General features: G+C 36.3%; 2 protein-coding genes across 3 annotated transcripts in view; both read right to left on the bottom strand.

Annotated features, from left to right (window-relative positions):
• XRN2 (5'-3' exoribonuclease 2) overlaps positions 1–5,519 on the bottom strand; it is a 71,785-nt gene extending 66,266 nt beyond the window's left edge. Inside the window, exon 1 of the mRNA XM_026700985.2 lies at positions 5,359–5,519. Coding sequence (XP_026556770.1) covers positions 5,359–5,433 — 75 coding nt within the window. The 5' untranslated portion in view covers positions 5,434–5,519. The remainder of the gene's footprint in view (positions 1–5,358) is intronic.
• Positions 5,520–7,149: 1,630 nt separating this feature from the next.
• KIZ (kizuna centrosomal protein) overlaps positions 7,150–19,064 on the bottom strand; it is a 79,660-nt gene continuing 67,745 nt past the window's right edge. For both annotated transcript variants that reach the window (XM_087930644.1, XM_087930645.1), the window contains 3 exons: positions 16,825–16,918; positions 10,726–10,766; positions 7,150–7,761 (listed from right to left, as the gene is read on the bottom strand). In XM_087930644.1, the coding sequence (XP_087786770.1) occupies positions 7,658–7,761; positions 10,726–10,766; positions 16,825–16,918 (239 nt within the window). In that variant the 3' untranslated portion in view covers positions 7,150–7,657. The remainder of the gene's footprint in view (positions 7,762–10,725; positions 10,767–16,824; positions 16,919–19,064) is intronic.

Genomic DNA, 19,064 nt, shown 5'->3' with positions numbered 1-19,064 from the left:
TGAATAGTTCTGTTGAACTGCCTCTCTAGAGCTGCCTGTCTGCGCTTCTCTGCCCTCAATTCAGCCTGAGTTGCCTTCTTAGGGGCTAGAGCCTTAGCTTTGATTTTAGCAGCCACCTTCCTCTGGATTGATTGGGTGCGTTGCCTACGTCTTTTTCTCCTATTGGGCTTAAGAGACTGTTCCACTGGGGGAGAAAGCTCTGCCAGAGCCTTATCTTGCTCCATTTGTAAAATAAACGCTCTTGCGTTGGAAAGAAGCTATTTAGAAATTTTTCTATTAAGCCCCTTAGGGTATAAATGGCCCCCGGGCTTACAAAATGGCTGTTCACCTCGTGGTGGAAGGCTTGAATCCAAGATGGCCACTGACTACAGGAAAACAAGCTCCAAGATTGAAGAATCACTCCTTAGACTATACAGAGCCCCGAGCGAAGTCAGCAAGGGAAAAACACAGCAACCAGCTACACGATCAGCTGGCTGGAGTTCTTATCAGTTTGCCAATCGTATTTAGGATGGCTCCAAACTGCAGGCGTGGGGGAGGTCTGCAGACGCTGCCCAACTTGCCTGCACAGAGCTCTGTAAAGCTACTCCCAATGTTGCAGGGGAGGGAGGGAGGGAGGGAGGGAGGGAGGGAGGAGAGAGAGAGAGAGAGAGAGAGAGAGAGAGAGAGAGAGAGAGAGAGAGAGAGAGAGAGACCCTGCTCTCCTGGAAGAGCAGCTGCCCAGATCCCTGGGAGCTGCTTGAAGAGAGGAAAAAAAGTACTGAAGATCGCTGTGGTTGCTATCTAACAGAACGCTTTTAGAGACACAGCTACTATCTGAAAGGAGCTAAGTCAAAAGCTGGGGTCTCTCCCGGGGGCTGGCTTTTATATCTTAGCACAGACTCAGCTATGACGTCAAAGGGAGTCAACCCATCCTGGGCTCTCAATGCAGCATGGAGGAGAACAAGAAGCAATAGATGGAAACTAACCAAGGAGAAAAGCAACCTAGAACTAAGAAGAAATTTCCTTACAGTTAGAACAATTAACCAATGGAGCAATTAGCCTTGAGAAGTTGTGAATTCTCCAAGACTGGAAGTTTTTAAGAAGAGATTGGATAACTATTTGTCTGAAATAGTATGGGGTTTTACTCCCTGAGCAGGGGGTTGGGTTAGAAGACCTCCATGGTCCCTTCCAACTCTGTTATCTATTCTATGTTCTATATCAAGGGTCTTCAAACTTGGCAAGTTTAAGACTTGTGGACTTCAACTCCCAGAATTCCTGAGCTAAAATGACTGGAGAGAGAGATTCTGGGAGTTGAAATCCACAAGTCTTAAAGCTGTCAAGTTTGAAGACCCCTGTTCTATATTGTGATAGACCAAAATATCTCCGAAACCAGCAGACTACTACTATCACATGGCATCACCACAGCACACAAACCAACTAAAGCCCTCCAAAACATCTCAAATATACCAAGACCCAGCAGCCCAGAATAAAAACAATAAGTCACCTACAACATTCAGTACAAGGACTGTAACAATTAATACAGGCAGAAGACTAGCACATGAAGACTAAGCAGCAATCAGAAGACATTGAAAACTCCTTAATCTCACAACATATGGACAGACTTAACCATAGTTTCAAGTGGGAAACTAAGCATCCTACACCAAGCCAATACCCCGATAAGCAGAGATTAACACCGATTAATATTAGGCCAACAATTAAGTAGTAAACAATACACCAATCAAGGAACTACCAACTCAGACAAATAAGCTAACAGTAAAGAACAAACTTATCAGTGCAGTATTAGTGTAGTGTCAGGGATTTTCAGTTCAATGTGTGAAGGCTGAAGGATGTGTGTTTGTGTTTATTTTCATGGTCATGGTCATGATGTGCACTGAAGATGGTGTTTGATTTCGTTGTACGAGGTGCAATGACAATAGAAGTAAACTAAACTAATCAAGGAACTATCAAGAAAACTCCCATCAATACTGACAGGACAAACCACTAGTACAGTGGTGGTTAACCTTTTGGGCTCCTGTGCCAAAAACTGTGCACATACTCACGTGCCAGCATGCAGAAGGCAATGCACGCACTCCCCCGCCCCTGCACACGCAATCCCCTCCACCCCCTCCTGCGACCCCCTCACCTGCACTGTGCCTCCCAGCTGATTTGCAACTGGTTTGAGGCCTTTGTTGGCCTCCCAAAAGCTTGAGGAAAATTTCTGCAGCCTTTTGCAGGCCAAAAAATGGGCCCATTTCGTCACTTCTGGTATTTCCGGAAATACAGGAAGTGATGAAATGGGCCTATTTTTCAGCCTGCAAAGGCTTTCCTCAAGCCTCTGGGAGGCCAAAAAAGGCCTCAAGCAGGTCAAAAATCAGCTGGGAGGCACACGCATGCACAGTGAGGTGAGTCTGCCTGCAACTCGCATGCCAGCACAAATGGCTCTGCGTGCCACCACATACGCCACAGGTTCACCATCACAGCACTACTACATAAAAAGAGAGCAAATACCACTCCCTTCTTGCATTAATTATGTTACATAGTTTGGTAATGAAAGAAAACAACCAAATTTAAAGAGCATTAAGGATCCCATATTTTTGAAAAAGGACATCCATTAAAACAGTACATGTTTTCCTCTAATTCAAATATTTCCTTAACCCTGTTTTTAGTTTCTAGAAGCTCACACCCCTTTGAAATAGCTAGAAATGAAAGATGTTGATAAAATGAAATATGCAATGATCTCCTCAGACCCATAACTTATTTAAAGCTTCACTGGTAGCTTTCCTACATATGGTTGATGTTTCTATTTCAGCTGATAAGAGATTGTTTTTAATATTGTACAAGTGCTCAGTTTGGCACATTAAAAATCAGTAGCATTGTCTACTAGAACACTGTAAAGTATAAAGCAAATTTTTCCAAACACCAATAGTTTCAGTTGGTAGAAATACTGATGGACAAGTTCATTTATTCTTAGGCAGTGATATTTTCAGAGTCTCACCTAGTCGCAGAACCCAAATTATTAGCATGTTAGTAACTGACAATTTTGATGGAATCAAGGCCATTATGCATTTTCCCCTATTTATGATTACTCAACATTTTTATTGTTTTAATCCCAGTTATATATTGTGGAGCTGGACATCACTTGAAATCAGCTGAATAAAGTAAATCTGTAAGTCCTAAAAACAAAATCAAGCAAGTGAAAGACAGCTGCACCTATTTCTATTCATATATTTGTACAAGACCGATTTTCCTTAATACGATCAAGCTATTTACCTTCAACTTTGCATGATTTTTAAAGTAACATACTGGCACAAATATGAAGCAACGATTTTAAAAACAGATATCATACAAATGATGCCCTTCCATGCTGTAATATCATGATGTTTGATGCAAGCATAAATTGCATCATCTGTGCTATGACACCAAGATGCACATACCGGCATTATCCTTTGCCACTTCATTGTCTTCCCTATGGATATCTATACATATTTGACTTTTTTGATGGGGGAAGAATGCTTTCTACCATGTTGAATCTTCTGTGGGATTTTCAAGTTTTATTCACCAATCAAGTTCATGATATTTTCATATATAATAGCAGCATGTGACTATGAAATTCTTATGAGTCAAAGATGTAAAGTAACTGTAAGTCTCAGTCATTCGTGTGTATTACCACTGTTCTTACATTAAAATCTCTACAGTATTTACTGTATATCCCAATTTGCAAACCAATTTATACAAAATGAGTCTTCGATATTAATAGAGGTAGTTCTCAACTTATTAGTTCATTTAGTGACTGTTCAAAGACAACAACCCTGGAAAAAGTGACTTATGACACTTTTTCACACTTATGACTATTGCAGCATCCCATGGTCACATGATCAAAATTGATGCTTGGCAACTGGTTCACATTTATGATGTTGCAGTGTCCCAGGGTCATGTGATCAGCTTTTGTGACCATATTGTCAGAATGTTTTTTAGTGTACAACTGAAATCTGACTTAAAACTTATTTTTCCATGTTCTGTAATCTGTGGCAATATGGAAGGGTTATGTTTGTTTAGTACTTGAAGAGTGCTAATCATGTTTTTCTCAATAGTGATTTTTTGTCCCAAGGCTTAAAAGAGTTCTTCCAATCTTTTCAAACAGAATTTATTTCATAGTCTGTTTTCAAATTGAATGAATAATTAATCACCAACATAAAGAAGGTAAATGCATTTTTAGATTGTATCAACATTAGCATACTTTCTAAATCATACCAAAGGTCCCACTAAATTGCCCCTGTATACTGAATATAATTCAGAGATTCATATTTTAAGGATTCTAAGAAATTAGGATAGATACAAATACTAGTAAAAATAATCAGACTATGAAATATATCTGAAAAGACTGAAAAAACTGTTAAGCCTTGAACAAATCACTATTGAGAAAAACATGGCACTCTTTGAGTACAAAAAAATTACCCCTTCTATATTGCCAGATTACAGAACATGGAAATTGTCAGATATCAATTACACACTAAGAAAAACATTCTAACAATAAGATCAGACTAGTAGTGGAGAGTAGAGAAGTTGGCTTGATGACATAAATAGTTCCTTCCAGCTGCTATTTTTTAAACTTGTTTATTATTAATTATTGTGCCAGGCTTTTTTATGAAAGCACAAAGAATAAAAATGTTTCATAACAGGTTTAGCCTGGAAAGTTTGCAGTGTAACACCTTAAGCAACAATATTTTATTAATATGCTTGAAAGTTATGAAGCAAGTGTGTAGAAGAAGCTAACTACTTTTTCTTCTTCTTCCTGTTAATGACCCCATAATCCCTTGCATGGGTTGGAGTCAGGGCAACTGAATGAAGCTGTTTACTGGCCGGATGCCAGGTGAAATATCTGCGGCTAGCTAGGATCGAACCCACAGCCTCCTGATTGTGAGGCAAGAGCTCCCCCTCCAAGCCACTGCATCACTCCAAAGCTAATTTATATATGTGCAAAAATTAAGTGGTCCAGGTACCTACTCAGCTAGGCATTCTATTTAATTGGTTTTACCAAACTGAACCAGTTTCAATCTATCTAAACCATTATTTTCTATGAATATTATTTGATCAAAATGTCTTTTAATCTCTAAAGTCTGAAAAGCCTGTTTTGTTTGGATTCGGAAAACCAGAACATGGTGTCCACCAGTGCAACCAGTTGCGAAGCCTAACAACCAATTCCACGAGAATTGGAGAGAACAACATATCGCGAGAACAATAACAAGTCGGCAGAGATCCACCAGCTCTTCCGTTTCCCCCCGCCCCCTTTTTTTTCCGGCCTAACCAACGCGGCCTCAAAAGCCGCGGCAACGCAGCGCCAGAGCCCGTCCCGCCAGATGCCTTTCCTTCCTCGCTCACCTTTTCCTCAGTGCAGGACACGATGATGGAGGGGTATTTGCGGCTTAGCCACCGGAAAAATGCCGGGACCCCCATTAGTCGCCCCGGACCCTTGGATGCGCAGACCTTTCCGTGACAAAAACCGGCGAAGAAAGATGTCCGGGTCACCGGATAACCTCTAGCACTATGGGTAAAGGAGGGAACTGCGGACCGCACCAGTGACGTCGCCAATGACGTAACTTCAACTCCCTTGCTCCAAGTGAATGGAAAAGCGGTTTCAGTTTCGAATGGCTGTTGGAGGAACCGAGCGGTCTCGCGGCAGGAAAAGCCGGGAGAATAAGCAGTGTTGGCTACTCATTGATACTTAGTGAATCTAACGAGTGTGATATTGGCCGGAGGACGTTTCGGGGGTAAAGCCAGCATATCCGTCATTTTATTTGTGCTCTATTTGACTTGGTTCAAAAACTTTTCTTTCCCAATTTTACCAGCTGGTTTACCGCTCCCTCCATACATCTAAATTTGGCATGTTGAACTCCGTATTTGAAGTTATAACCCACTAGATTGCACCATTGGTCAATCCGACGGCCCGCAAGTGAACAGACTTTCTTTACCCATCATCGGAATTTTGTGATACGGAGGTTCCACGCACCTGACGTGGAACTGGGTTCTTAGAAGGTTGCTGTATTGTGTGTTCATTGAAAGAATCCAATTTAGTGATAAAGCTTTTTTTTTTTTTTGGATACTCAAGATCTGTAACGGAATCTCTCCTGGCTGGAGCTGTAGAGATAGCTTTGCTAGCAATTTTGGTGGACCAGAGACCACCAAATTAACATGGTGCCCTTCCTTTCCATTATTTGTATGTGATTGTAGTGGGCAGGCAGACATTGGGCACACAATGGGTCCATTTGATCAACAGTCAATCAACTTCAATTAATTTAGGGGAAACTATCCATATAATTCCTCCATTGCAGGGCACAGAATCTCATTTGCACATCTTATTTTGTGAGGATTTACATGTTATATATACAATAAAATGTTGTGATTAGTCTGTCAGGGTTCAGGCAGTTGCCCTAATTAGGGTAACCTGAAATGTCATGTGACCACAAGGTCAGGGGCAGATTTTGCAACTTCGGAACCTGGTCGTAAGAATCTGGAGGTGTCTGTCATATGTTTGAATGGTCACTAAGCAATTGGTCATAAATCAAGGACAACTTGTATCTACTTTATTCCATCCAGTGGAGGTGAATGTCTTAACAGCCCTTAATATAATACTTCAATGTGACATGTTTGCAAAACACTTCGAAGACAAAAATGAGACCAAACTGTTCTGTGACTCAAAGGCTAGTCCTGAGTGAGACACTTAGTACTTAGTACCTCAGAATGAATTGCTGGGTCAAAACAAAACTTTTTTGACTGTGAAGATCCTGTTTATTTCAATGTGCAAAGATTATTTAATGATCGTTATCAATTTCAAAATAAAAACAAAGATTGTGAAAACAGTTTCTTCCAAGTTTTCAGGTACATTTTATTGGGGATATAAAAAAACAAATATAATATCTCGCATCATTTATGATAAACTAAAGGTAAGATACATTTACAAATCTGATTTTTGAAATAATATGCTTTACTTCTAAAAAACAGCTATAGAGCTAAGCCTGAAATGCCATTGTTCATACAATCGTTCATTTTGTGACGCTCTGCCCTGGCCCTCTTAATCATGCTTTGCTTTTTTTTGCAACTATTTTCATAACTAAAAGCTTCCTTCCTCATGTAAACAGTAGTGGATGGTTAAAGCTACAAATACAAACAAGGTCCCAGTCCAATCAGTTGCTTTTTATTTAATGCAAAATTCATAATAGCATTAATAAACATCATAGTTGCTTTGTCTTGAACTGAATTCATTAGTCTGATGGCCATTCAAGCATAAGAACAAACTTTTCAACCAAGCAACTTGGATCAAGGAACAGGTATAGGAGGGAATATATAAATTAAAGGCCTACAATTTTCCAGCTCCAAAATTACTCTCCCCCTTGCTTCTGTGTACTTCAAATTTCAAATGTGTTTCAAATCCAGGTATAAATCTTAGACTGTTGCAGTTTTGGTGGTCTTACCTTGGTTTTCAAGAAGAATGTTACAATCATTCATAAACATATTGGTTGAAAGTGGGCTGACAGGATAATTTGGTGTGAAGAAGTGGCTATGGTAAGGTACATAAAAATGCCACCAGGATATCCAATCCAGATTGACCTTTTCTGAAACCACTTTCATCCTGAAAAATTGCTACTGGCTTTTTATCATTCGTTTGTAAATGGGTATCAAGTTAGTCATAGAAATCACTGAATCCATCTTCTTGTGAACACTGTTCCTGAGGGCGTAGGGCTGCTTCAATATCAGAATTGCTGTCATCAGACTCACCCCAAAAAGCTGGATTGGGAGACAGATGGGGAAAGAAATGACAAGGCATTTAACGTCAACATACGAAATCAACAGGACTCACTGCCGTAGCAGAGTGAGGAAAATCTCAGGGATGATTCACACTCTGGTTAGCACTTTATTGTCCTACCATCGGGCAGGAGATATAGAGACATAGCCAGTCATACTAACAGGCTGAAGGACACTTTTTATCTGTGGACTGTCAGACTCCTGAATGCAACATAACATCATAACTATGTAGTATGATAGACTTGCAGGGCTGGCGCAACATGCATCATGTTCACATTGATGCAATATAATGTTATGCACATATATGTATAGAGCAGTGGTGACTAACCTTTTGGGTTCCTGTGTCAAAAATTGTGCATGTGTGCACTCGCTTGCCAGCACCCAGAAGACAGTGCGCCTCCCCACGCCCCCTGTGCATGTGTGCGCAATCCCCCCTTTACCTGTACTGTGCCTCACAGCTGATTTTTGGCCAGTTTGAGGCCTTTTTTTGGCTCCCAGAGGCTTGAAAAAAGCCTCTGCAGGCTTTGCAGGCAGAATAATAAGCCCGTTCGTCACTTTTGGTATTATAGGAAGTGATGAAATGGGCCTATTATTCAGCCTGCAAAACCTGCAGAGGCTTTTTTCAAGCTCTCTGAGAGCCGAAAAAGGCCTCAAACCAGCCAAAAATCAGCCGTGAGGCTCACGCATGCGCAGTGAGGTAAGTTTACCTGCAACTTGCATGCTGGCACAAATGGCTCTGCATGCCACCTGTGGCACGCGTGCCAGAGATTCGCCATCATGGGTATAGAGGATTGTGTTTGTTAATACGATTTACTGGGTTAGGGATTTTCTTTCTCTAAGTTATTGAGATGTGTTGGGGGGTGCACTAAGGGAGCCTCAGCCAATTTCATTGTATACATGCATTGACAATAAAGGTTTATTATTAACATAACCAATGATTTATATTATTTAGGATGTTAAGAACTTTCAAAGAATGACAACTAGATAAGAGTATAAATATTAAATACTGTATGAACCCTATTTAACTGTAATCAGAGCCATAGAAGTTCTCCTTCCATTGGTGTATGGACTGGACTTGGTCCATCTGATTCATCATCCTCATCTAAGAGATTGTGCAATTATCACCTTTATGAAACCTTTTTTTCTGGCTCATCTTTTTTTAAGGAAAAAGATAGGGAAAACTAGTTTCTTGACAAATGAAGGTGAAAAAATGAAGATCTGGAGTTAAGACAGTTATCATATGTAAAATTTTAAAGCTAAAAATACAAGAGAACCTCAGACTTAGACATATTACTCCTAAAGCAGCAGAAAGTACAAGAAATTTTGGGCAATAAAAACCTCAGGAATTACTACTCATTAGCATTTGGTATACAAAGATGGTATCCACATTATGATTGACAAAGCTAAAGAGGTTCTTTTGCTTATGATAGAGGAAGACAATCTAGGCTCAGAGCCACCTGAATCCTCCAATCCTGATCTGCACTTTCAGGAATCCCACTATTGTTGAAAACTAAAATATGAATGATCTATCGCCACTTTATAAAGTTTTGAATAATCAAATAAAAGCTGGACTCAACATATTTAAGGTAGTGCAATCACTGCCTGAATGGTATATATTCTGCTGCTTGTCTTCAAAAAGGCTTTTGTAGCACTAAAAATGCTGCAGAAATCACTGGAATCAAGCACTTTCCTTATAATTAATGGCTACTTAGGGAGCAAGAAACCTGTTGCTCTTCAGATGTTGGATTCAGGCCTCTATCAATCTCAGTTAATAAAGGCCTCTGGTCAAGAATAATGAAAATCCAGCAATATCTGGAGGGCTCACATCCAAATTAACAGAGTAAGGATTTACAATATAGAGATAAAACAGATGGCCCCAGGTTAATTTTGTATATTACAGGCAGGGAAAACTGCTTTTCATTTAATGTGTAATATGCATGGAAGTCATTGACAAAGCAGCAGCAGCATCTTCAGGTTCTCACTATTTTAATCAAAATTATGAAAGGAGGTTGCAGTGAAAGGCCAGCCATTGGGGGGAAGGCATATGATATTGAGATGCATATAGAAAAGAAATAACAGAATAATGGAGTTTGAAAGGACCTTGGAGGTCTTCTAGTCCAACTTCCTGCTCAAGCAGGAAACCCTATACCATTTCAGACAAATATCCAATCTCTTCTTTAAAATCTCCAGTGTTGGAGCACCCACAACCATAAGTCATTCCACTGATCAATTGTTTTAACTATCAGGAACTGTCCATCCATCACTTTTTGTCTCCCTTCAGGTGTTTGGAAAAATAGGTTGACCCCTTCTTTGTGGCAGCCCCTTAGATATTGGAACACTGATATCATGTCACCACTAGTTCTTCTTTTCATTAAATTAGACATACCCAATTCCTGGAATGGTTCTTCGTATGTTTTAGTCTCCAGTCCGCTAAGCGATGGAGCTTGCATAACAATGTTGCTTACATCATCACTTTGATCCCATTTACTCCTCTCTGCAAATGTCACAGGTCTGAAGATAACTATTAGCCCCCTTTCAATATTCCTTTAATAGGCATGATCACAAAAGAAAAACTTAGTTTGTAAATAAACTAGTTTGATGTAGTGGTTAAAGGGATCTGACTAGGAAGTAGGAGGTTGCTTTTCTAGTTCCGCCAGTCACTCTCTCAGCCCCAAAAGAAGAAAAAGACCATTTTTGAAAATATTGCCAAGAAAACTCGGGAATAACAAGGGCTTGCTCTGGTAGTCCTCAAAAGTCAATACTGACTTAAGGGCACAAATTTATTTGAGGGCAAAATTGCTGAGTATTGTTTCATTCCTTACAGGCTTCTTAGAACCAAGATGCTACTAGATGGACTACATGAGTCCAAGCAAGCTTCTCTATTGCCAGAAAAGGGGAAAAAAGTCTTTAATTGTGTTAGGTGACGACAACTGATAATATCCTTACCTTTAGATTTTATTGTAGATATTCCTCTTTGATTTTCATCTCTGTAAAAAAAGAAAAATATATCAGTGCTCATTAACAGGTGGACAGGTGGATATATTCTGCACAGTAACAAGTGGACAGGTGGACATATTCAAATATAACTTAAGATCAGAATGAATTCTAAGAACAGTGGACTAAAACCTTCAGAATTCAGTTTTAACCAAAGCCAACAATGATATTTGTATTTCACCATTTAAGGTTTCTCAGTTTCCAGACCATTTTTGCCATTTTCTCTGGATTAAGGTTTTTATACATTTTTGTGTATATTTATACAGAATATCCAGCATGCAGCAAATCAATATCATACTCCAGGAAAACAACACTATGAACAACATTTTTAAAAATTAGTGAAGAATCATAAGCTTGAAAATAGTTTAATAAAAGTATACATATTTATGGAAAATTACTAGCTTGGGAAAAATAAATTTCCACTGAAAGTAAGTTCTATCTATAGAATATTCAACAAAAGTCACTATTACAGAAACGCTTTCAATTGTGTTGATCACATCAAGCTGTAGAATGTGCTTAGAAAAATGGGAATCCCAGAACACTCATTGTCCTCGGGTGAAACCTATGTACAACTGAAGACGTTATAGTCTTATGAGAACAGAGTGGCTCTATACTCTCCCTTTATTTATTAAACATATATGCTGTATATTTATTATGGGAAGTCTAGTAAAAGTCAGAGTACAGTGAAAAAATGGTACTAAAATTAAATTTGAAGGAGACTAAACTAGTAACAGGTAGAGCTGCCAGCTTTTGAATATACAGTGAAAATACTGAAATGGTGGAAAGCTTCTGCCTTTTAGAACCAACTACCAATACAATGGAACAAGCAGTCAAAAAAGAGTAAATTTTTTGACTGCTTGTTCCATTGTATTGATAGTGCAACAACAATCATCAAGGCCTTGGAAAATATATTAAACTACCAGGATGTGTGTATCTTACAATGATCATATTTGTGCAAGCAATGGTATTCTCTGCAAAACTCAATGAAAGTAAAACTTGGACTTTAAAGAATCAGAGTAGAAGAGTATTGATGCTTTTGAATGTTGATGTGGGAGAAAGCTTCTATAAATTCGGTGGCCAGCCAGGACAATAAACAAAAGAAGAATTGAACAAATCAACTCAGAATTCTCACTAGAAGTACAAATGACCAGGTTCAAATTATCCTACTGTGGATATACTTTACTAAGACCTAACTCTCAGGAGAAGGTCTAATATTAGAAAAGCTAGAAGGAAAGAGAACAGGACGAGTAAGTTGGATGGACATGGACTCATTTACAGAGCATTGCTGGAAGACCTAAAAGTTCAGGTTAGGGACAGATTATCATAGGGGAAAATCTGATTAGGTGTTCTGATGGCCATAACACTATAATTATGAAAGAGTGTCCAACTGAAATAACTTATTGTTCTTTTTCAAGATTTCCACAGAACTGCTATAAGCTTGTTGAAAGAAATGTCACATACTGGATATTTACATAAATCCTATTTACATAAATCCTAGTTGGGAAGCTAAATGAATCCAGAAATAAAGAGGGCTTGAATAAGGAATTGATTCCTACTCAAGCCACTCAAAAGGATTTATCTGCCTACTATTGCTTTTCAATAAAGAACATTATTTCATAATGCATTTTACTGTTAAAAAGTTTAAGACATATTTCCTTTATGAATTACTCCACAGTGTCTATAACACTGTTTATAGTTGTGCTATGTGAATAAATACTCCTTTTTTTCAGTTTTGAATCTTCTACTATTAATGCATAATGCACAAGCAAAAATACAAAAAGCAGGGGTTTATTTATCTTAAGTTAACTGCAGGTACTCCATGGACCTGATTTACCCCTTTTGCAAGCCCCCAAGTAAGACAAACCAACAGTTTTAGATATTGGGTGGTGGTGGTGGTGTTTTTGTATTGGTTAAGTGTGGGGAGAAAATTGAAAATATTACTAATTTCCAAATCTTTGAATGATCTACCAGAACATGCCAGTAAGTTTCAATGTTACCATATCTCTTTCAATAATTCTTATATCGACATTTCTGCTAAAGAAATTGGAGTATAACACCACCAGAGCATTAGTTTCATAAACTTTCTTTTCTTTTAAGAACTTAAGGACCTCAACGGTTTTTGCATCCATAAAGCATTCCTCGTTTTATCACCAACAATCTATACACATAAGTATAATTATTAAGTTTGCACTTTAAAAGTCTGACATTGACATTGCCCCCTTAGAATTTTCCTCTAGTTCAACTATTAGTGCACACAATTGAGAAAAATTATATTTAAAGTCCAAGGTAATTCATTTATGATCAATCTTAAAGGATTATTTAACCCTTACCTCATTCTCTAATTTGGAGCTGATTATTGATGAACAAAGCCATTGTCTTTCTAAAATGAATTTCAAAATTCACTACCTCTCCATATTTTAATATGTCTTCAATGATCAAAGGGAAATGCTTATTTAGCTTAAGCAGTATTAAGGCAATGTCATCTGCAAAGTCATTCATCCACTTCTATCTATGAGGCTATTACTTTTATCAGTGTTTTGAACTGTGCTGTAGTTTCAGTAGTAATTGAGATAGGATAATCAATAATCTTTCGTCTTAAAGGAAAGGCTTAAAGGAAAAGAATAATAAGCAACAACTGTCTCGTTCTTTTATATTATTAATATGAGGATAGTATAGATGAAAAAGAGGCTATTTATAAACTACCAGAAATCTAAAATGATGGTTTTCAATTAGAAACCAAAGCTTAGATAATTGAGCAGAATTGGAAAAAACCAAACATCCCTTTAAATATCTGGACTATGTCTTCCATGAACAGGGAATCCAGAAAAGCCCACCTTGAGCATCTTATGCAAATGACATAAAAATCTTCAGTGACTATCAAAAGATTCTTTTACTCCTGAGGATATAAACTGATACCAGCAACACTGAAGCTTTTGGAAACTAAAATTCAACCAGATTTAAAATATAAATTTCATTTGGAAATAGACAGAAATGCAACTTGGATTTAGCAAAGAAACAGTGACCCCTACTGGTCATTGTAGTTATCTGTGAAGATTAAAATGAAGCATTTATCAGAGGCCAAGTATACAGTATTTGAAATACTCAGTACAAACCGCTAAAAGTGGTAACTAGCAATTTATTCAAGTGAATAAACTATTTAAAGAAAAAGACATTTCTGTTCAAAAAGCCAATTTAAACACAAGGATAAGAATTTTATGAAACTCAAAAGCAAGTCCTATTGTCCTTAATAGATAACCTGATAAATAAAAATATACTGAAACTTTAAGGCACGCTTCAGGAAGCCAACTTAAATATTTTTTACATTCAGATGTTGCAAAAGAAAAGGCCTCTAAGAAAAGACATTGCATCTAGCCCAAACCTGCAAGGACAGTCTGCTACTGACATCCACTGGCTGATTGTATTGCTACAAAGCAGTCAAATGCCACACACATTGCTGCAACCATTGGTTTAATAATTATGTTATAACTACTAGGGATATGCTACTTTTGGATCATTTGTTTCATATTTTTTTTTCCTTTGAATGTAGTGTAGTAATTAAGTTAGAAAAATTGTGTCCGAGTTTAAGTGTATTTGTACTAAGCAGTGGGACTCTGGCAAGAAAATCGTTTTCAGCTAGGATACAACAGGGTAATATTTGCTGGAGAAGAGGAAGCTATGGCATGCATCTCCATACAAAAGGGAACAAGTGGCCTTCAATTGGAGAGCAGCTTCCTATTAAGACTCACTCCTTCGTACATTATGCCTTTCATCCCCACTCAACCACAAAATGATTTTGCTGTTGGATACACAATGGTGGAAAAGATTTACATTGAAAGAATCTTTAATAATAAACTGTTGCAGGTCTGCCTACTTCCCCCACAATTTATAATACAATAAACATTGGATTCTATTAAGTCTCATGCACTGAAGTTGCACTGGAAAAAAAGAATATGAAAGCACTCAATTCTTCCCATCTCCAGTGCCATAATAGTGAAATGAGCATGGATAAATGTGCTAAGAGTATCTCTTTGCATCTTTTATAGCTTGTGTGTATTAATCTGTAAAGCTTATTAAGAAAGTCATTGCTATGCAAAGCAGCACCCAATCTCTTTTACTTGCTTTTCAACAGTGCAGTGTTTAGCCAATAGGACTTGTCCACTGCCCCTCATTCTGCATTCATAACATGCAACATTTGCACAATGTATCTCTCAAAAGACTGCTGAATAAAAGCCTTAATACTCATGTAAACAACTGCAAACCAATTACTTAATGAATCAGGTCCACGCATAATGAGGTGGCAGACAAAGAGCTATAAATGCATTTTTGCACCCAAGCCTCTGCTTTAAAGTAAAATCCCTCAGCTGTAGTTTGGACTTAACTAGCACATCATAATTATTGTCTGTAGGACATCAGTGGAAACCATTTTTTTTAAAAAAAATTAGGTCCATCAGGGTATTTCACGAGTCGCTCATCAGCTCAGTGACTAAACACTGGGTGGGGGGGAGAATTAAACGTACCACAGCGGTACTAGACTGTTGTGTTTATTTTCAAGTACTGGTTTTCAAGACCACTTGTAATAGCACGAAGGTGCAAGAAGTAACAGTAAGTGGAATCTTTAGACATCAGCCTGTAAGAAATTTCTCCGTATCCAAACTGCAAATAAATACCTGAGCCTTATCCCTTCTTTCACAGTTTATTTGTACTTTATTTGTAACAACTTTATAAGATAAGCCTCCAATATAAGATTGAAAATTTTACTTTATTTTCCTTATAGAGAAAATTAAAATGCAAGTGTTTTTAAAAATAACTATTAATTCATGTTATACTGTGCAATTTCCCCCCCCATTAGAATAAAAATGTTCCTTGCTTCTTTATGCTAGAGAGCATGCATTATATGAACAGTAATTTAATAAGTACAAGAAACTGCTTGTTCATATTATAATTCAAAGCATGTTTCCATAACATTTTTTAAAATACTGATAGTGTTCACAATATGCTTATTCTTTTTATATAGCAAACAGTATTTAAAAATACTTCTTTGGATTCCTTTAAATAGCAATAACTTATGAAATGAAAATGTAAGCAATATATTTTAACAAATTAACTTTAGAAAGTATTATTCCCCAACTTCAGTTTCTGAAAATCAGAACAGAAAATAATTGCACTGTACAGTGTATAAAGTGCATTACTATTTCTTTTATAGGCTGCTGAATTAATTTTATTCCACAACTACATAGTACCAATTTTACATTAATTATATAGTTAAAAGTAAAATAAATGTTATAAATGTTACTAAGTAGGGACAGGCATATTGTATAACATAATCAAAAAGATCAGACAATACAAACGAGACTTTCAAACACAGATCAGCACAATCAGGCTACAGAAGTGTGTTGACAATTATTATGTAACAATCTAAAGCCAATTTAAAATTCCAGAATTATTTACTATGCTTCATTTACTTATACCTCTTGATTGCTAGCAATTTGAATCATGCTGCTGATAGGGGGGAAAAAATCGTCCAAAGAACAAGTGGGGGGGGAGGCAGTAGATAAATTGCATCTCTTTAGGAAAAACAAGGGCATTAATTAAATGCTCTCAATTTGAAATTAAAAAAAAACAAACCACCACATAATCTAGCATTTTAGTGAATACAAGAACTGAAGTTTATTTACATCTCAACTCCATCCAGGAGATGACACACCATTTTATTTCTTGAAGACTTTATGTTTTACGTCTGTCCTTTTCTTGACAACTTCTATTGTCTAGTCTTTAAGTAGTCCTACTGAGAGCAGCTGTACATGCTAATCTGTGGTTCACTGAGATGTCAATGGAGTCTTAAATTAAGAGAACAACAGCTGCAAAAGAATACCTGGCTTTAGTACAAGTATTTTCTAAGGTGTTCTTCTTTAATGTTATTGTTTTAGAAACATGAATCTGAACTGTAGCCCAAAGATCAAAATATTGTTGTTAGGATTCCATGAAATTCCCAGAGGCATTTCTTAGAAATAGTTGAAACAATTCACTAATGAAATACTTTAATGATTTTACCTTGACAAAGAGCTTTTCCTCTCCAGAGATGAAAAACTGGGCTCAGAACTGGTTCCATTACTTTTTTGTTCCTTTAAGCCACTGATGTTCAAACCTGAAAGATAAAAACCAAGCACTTCATTAATTGTTGGCTAAAATAAATGAGAAAGTATAACTTCTGGTCTGAAGAAACCATAAGAATAGATGGCGTATAGCAAAATCAGTTTAAAAATACATTTAGATTTTACAGTGTGTAAACATAGTTTAAACTATAAACATAGTTCCTTTTAGTACATCTAGGCAATTTAATGGTTCCCTACAAATAATGTCCCTATATTTTCCACTACTACCAGTACTATTTATACTGTATTAGAATAATATATAATGATAGACAGTAAGGCGGAAGTTTTAAGAGTGTTTTTATAAGAGCTTATTTTCTTGTTAACAAAGTATTATAACATTGTGTTTTTTAAAAAATAATAATTTTCATCCTTGAGCTTTTCCTAGAATTTATTTTTCTTTATATTAATGTTTGATACTTATTTTCAGATACAGATACAGTCTTAAATCTAGATTGATAGTAAGGCATTAGAAAACATTTGTGGTAATTTAAAACCCAGCATTGGTTGGGCTGAAATAAACAAATATTTATTACTATATACATAATAGAATAAAACAAATCACAAATATTAAATAAACAGGAACCTAAATAGAGAACATAATGTTATAATATATATCTTCTAAATAGAGGACATAATATTATAATTTGGTTTATCATTATACATTGTCATGTCCTTAAACATTATGTCATATGTTGACAGTGAGAAGACATAAAGATTGCAAGACCAAAGAAGTTAGCAACCAAATTCCATTCATAGCACTATGTATTATTACTATTAATTAATTAAATTAATACTATAGTTATATTATATAGTAATATTATACATTAAACTAGAAGGGAAAAATTGCAAAATAGTTTATTATTCACAAAAACATCTTTATTTTGGCCCTGATTTATATAAAACCTTTGGATAAATTTTTGGATTAAAGAAATTTATAATTAAAACTGTTGTTCTAAAATATGTTTGCTTTATGCCTGTCATTATAATACATGATAGGCATATGTTTCACAAAATACATTGGAGATTGTGATGGAATAAATACATTTGTTGAAGTTTTCCTATTTATTGTAATCTGCCATAATAATACAAGTAGCGCTGGTATTTCTTTTAAATCATCTACCCACTGAGACAGCTGCCAATATAGTTTTCCCTCAGTTTGCCAAACTCTGGAATATGATTTCATCTGCATATTCAGCACTGAATTGCCAAATATACTGAACCAGATTGAGTTTTGAAATTCAAAATGGAATATTGCTTTTCTTCAATGTAGTTTCCCCCCACCTCCCATGAGTTTTAGTTGCTTAACATACACGAATTGTTTGTGAAGTTTCTATAATACACTCCGGAGTGGTACCTGAAGTTTTGCGAGCAATATGTTGTATGTACCCTGACATATATGTTGGATGTGATTGAAATTGAAACAGTTTTAAGTCTCAAATTAGTTTTATGATTACAAGACAGAAAGGACACTTTAAATGTTTTCACTGTTCCATGAAGATAGTTTCAACAATCCCTTAAAGAATTCAAAGATTTTTTTTTACATTTTGATCTCTGTGAATAAATTAATTATCCTAATACTAATTGTATGTCCTCATTTTATTGGATAAGGTACATTTTTGTCTAATTCTCTCACCATACACCAAAATTAATAATTCTTTGATTGCCAACAGCAGAATATAAATATATAATATAAATCTAGTTCAATAATCCAATTTCAGCCCATCATAGATATATTACAATAACTTTCTAATTATCCTTAAAAGTTTCATATACAAATATGTTGTAAAACTTCTTTCCTTTCACTATATTACATGCAATTAGTAGCACAGTTAATTTTAAAAAGTCATTAAAATTAAATAATACAAAATGAAATTTTATTTTAAATGGTAAATGTTTATCAAATTTTTGCCTATGCCAGAAGGGTGAGTCAAGAAAGCAAACAACTAATAATTTAAAAGTTGATGAGTCAAAATGAAAAAAAAGCTCAATGAATAAATAATCCTTTATTATATTTCTTAGACTTTTCACAATGCAAGCATTTAAGCTAAGATTCAAATCAGATTCTAGCTTTAAGGCATATTGGAAAGCTGAAGGTGCTTAGATAACCAGAAAATAGAATATTCAGAGAGGAAAGAAAAG

Source organism: Pseudonaja textilis, chromosome 3 (genome assembly GCF_049901715.1).
Source record: "Pseudonaja textilis isolate UNSWEBS1 chromosome 3, rPseTex1.2, whole genome shotgun sequence".
Classification (NCBI taxonomy): Eukaryota; Metazoa; Chordata; class Lepidosauria; order Squamata; family Elapidae; genus Pseudonaja; species Pseudonaja textilis.
Note: the sequence above shows the minus strand (reverse complement) of the source record. Positions and strands in the feature narration are given on the sequence as shown.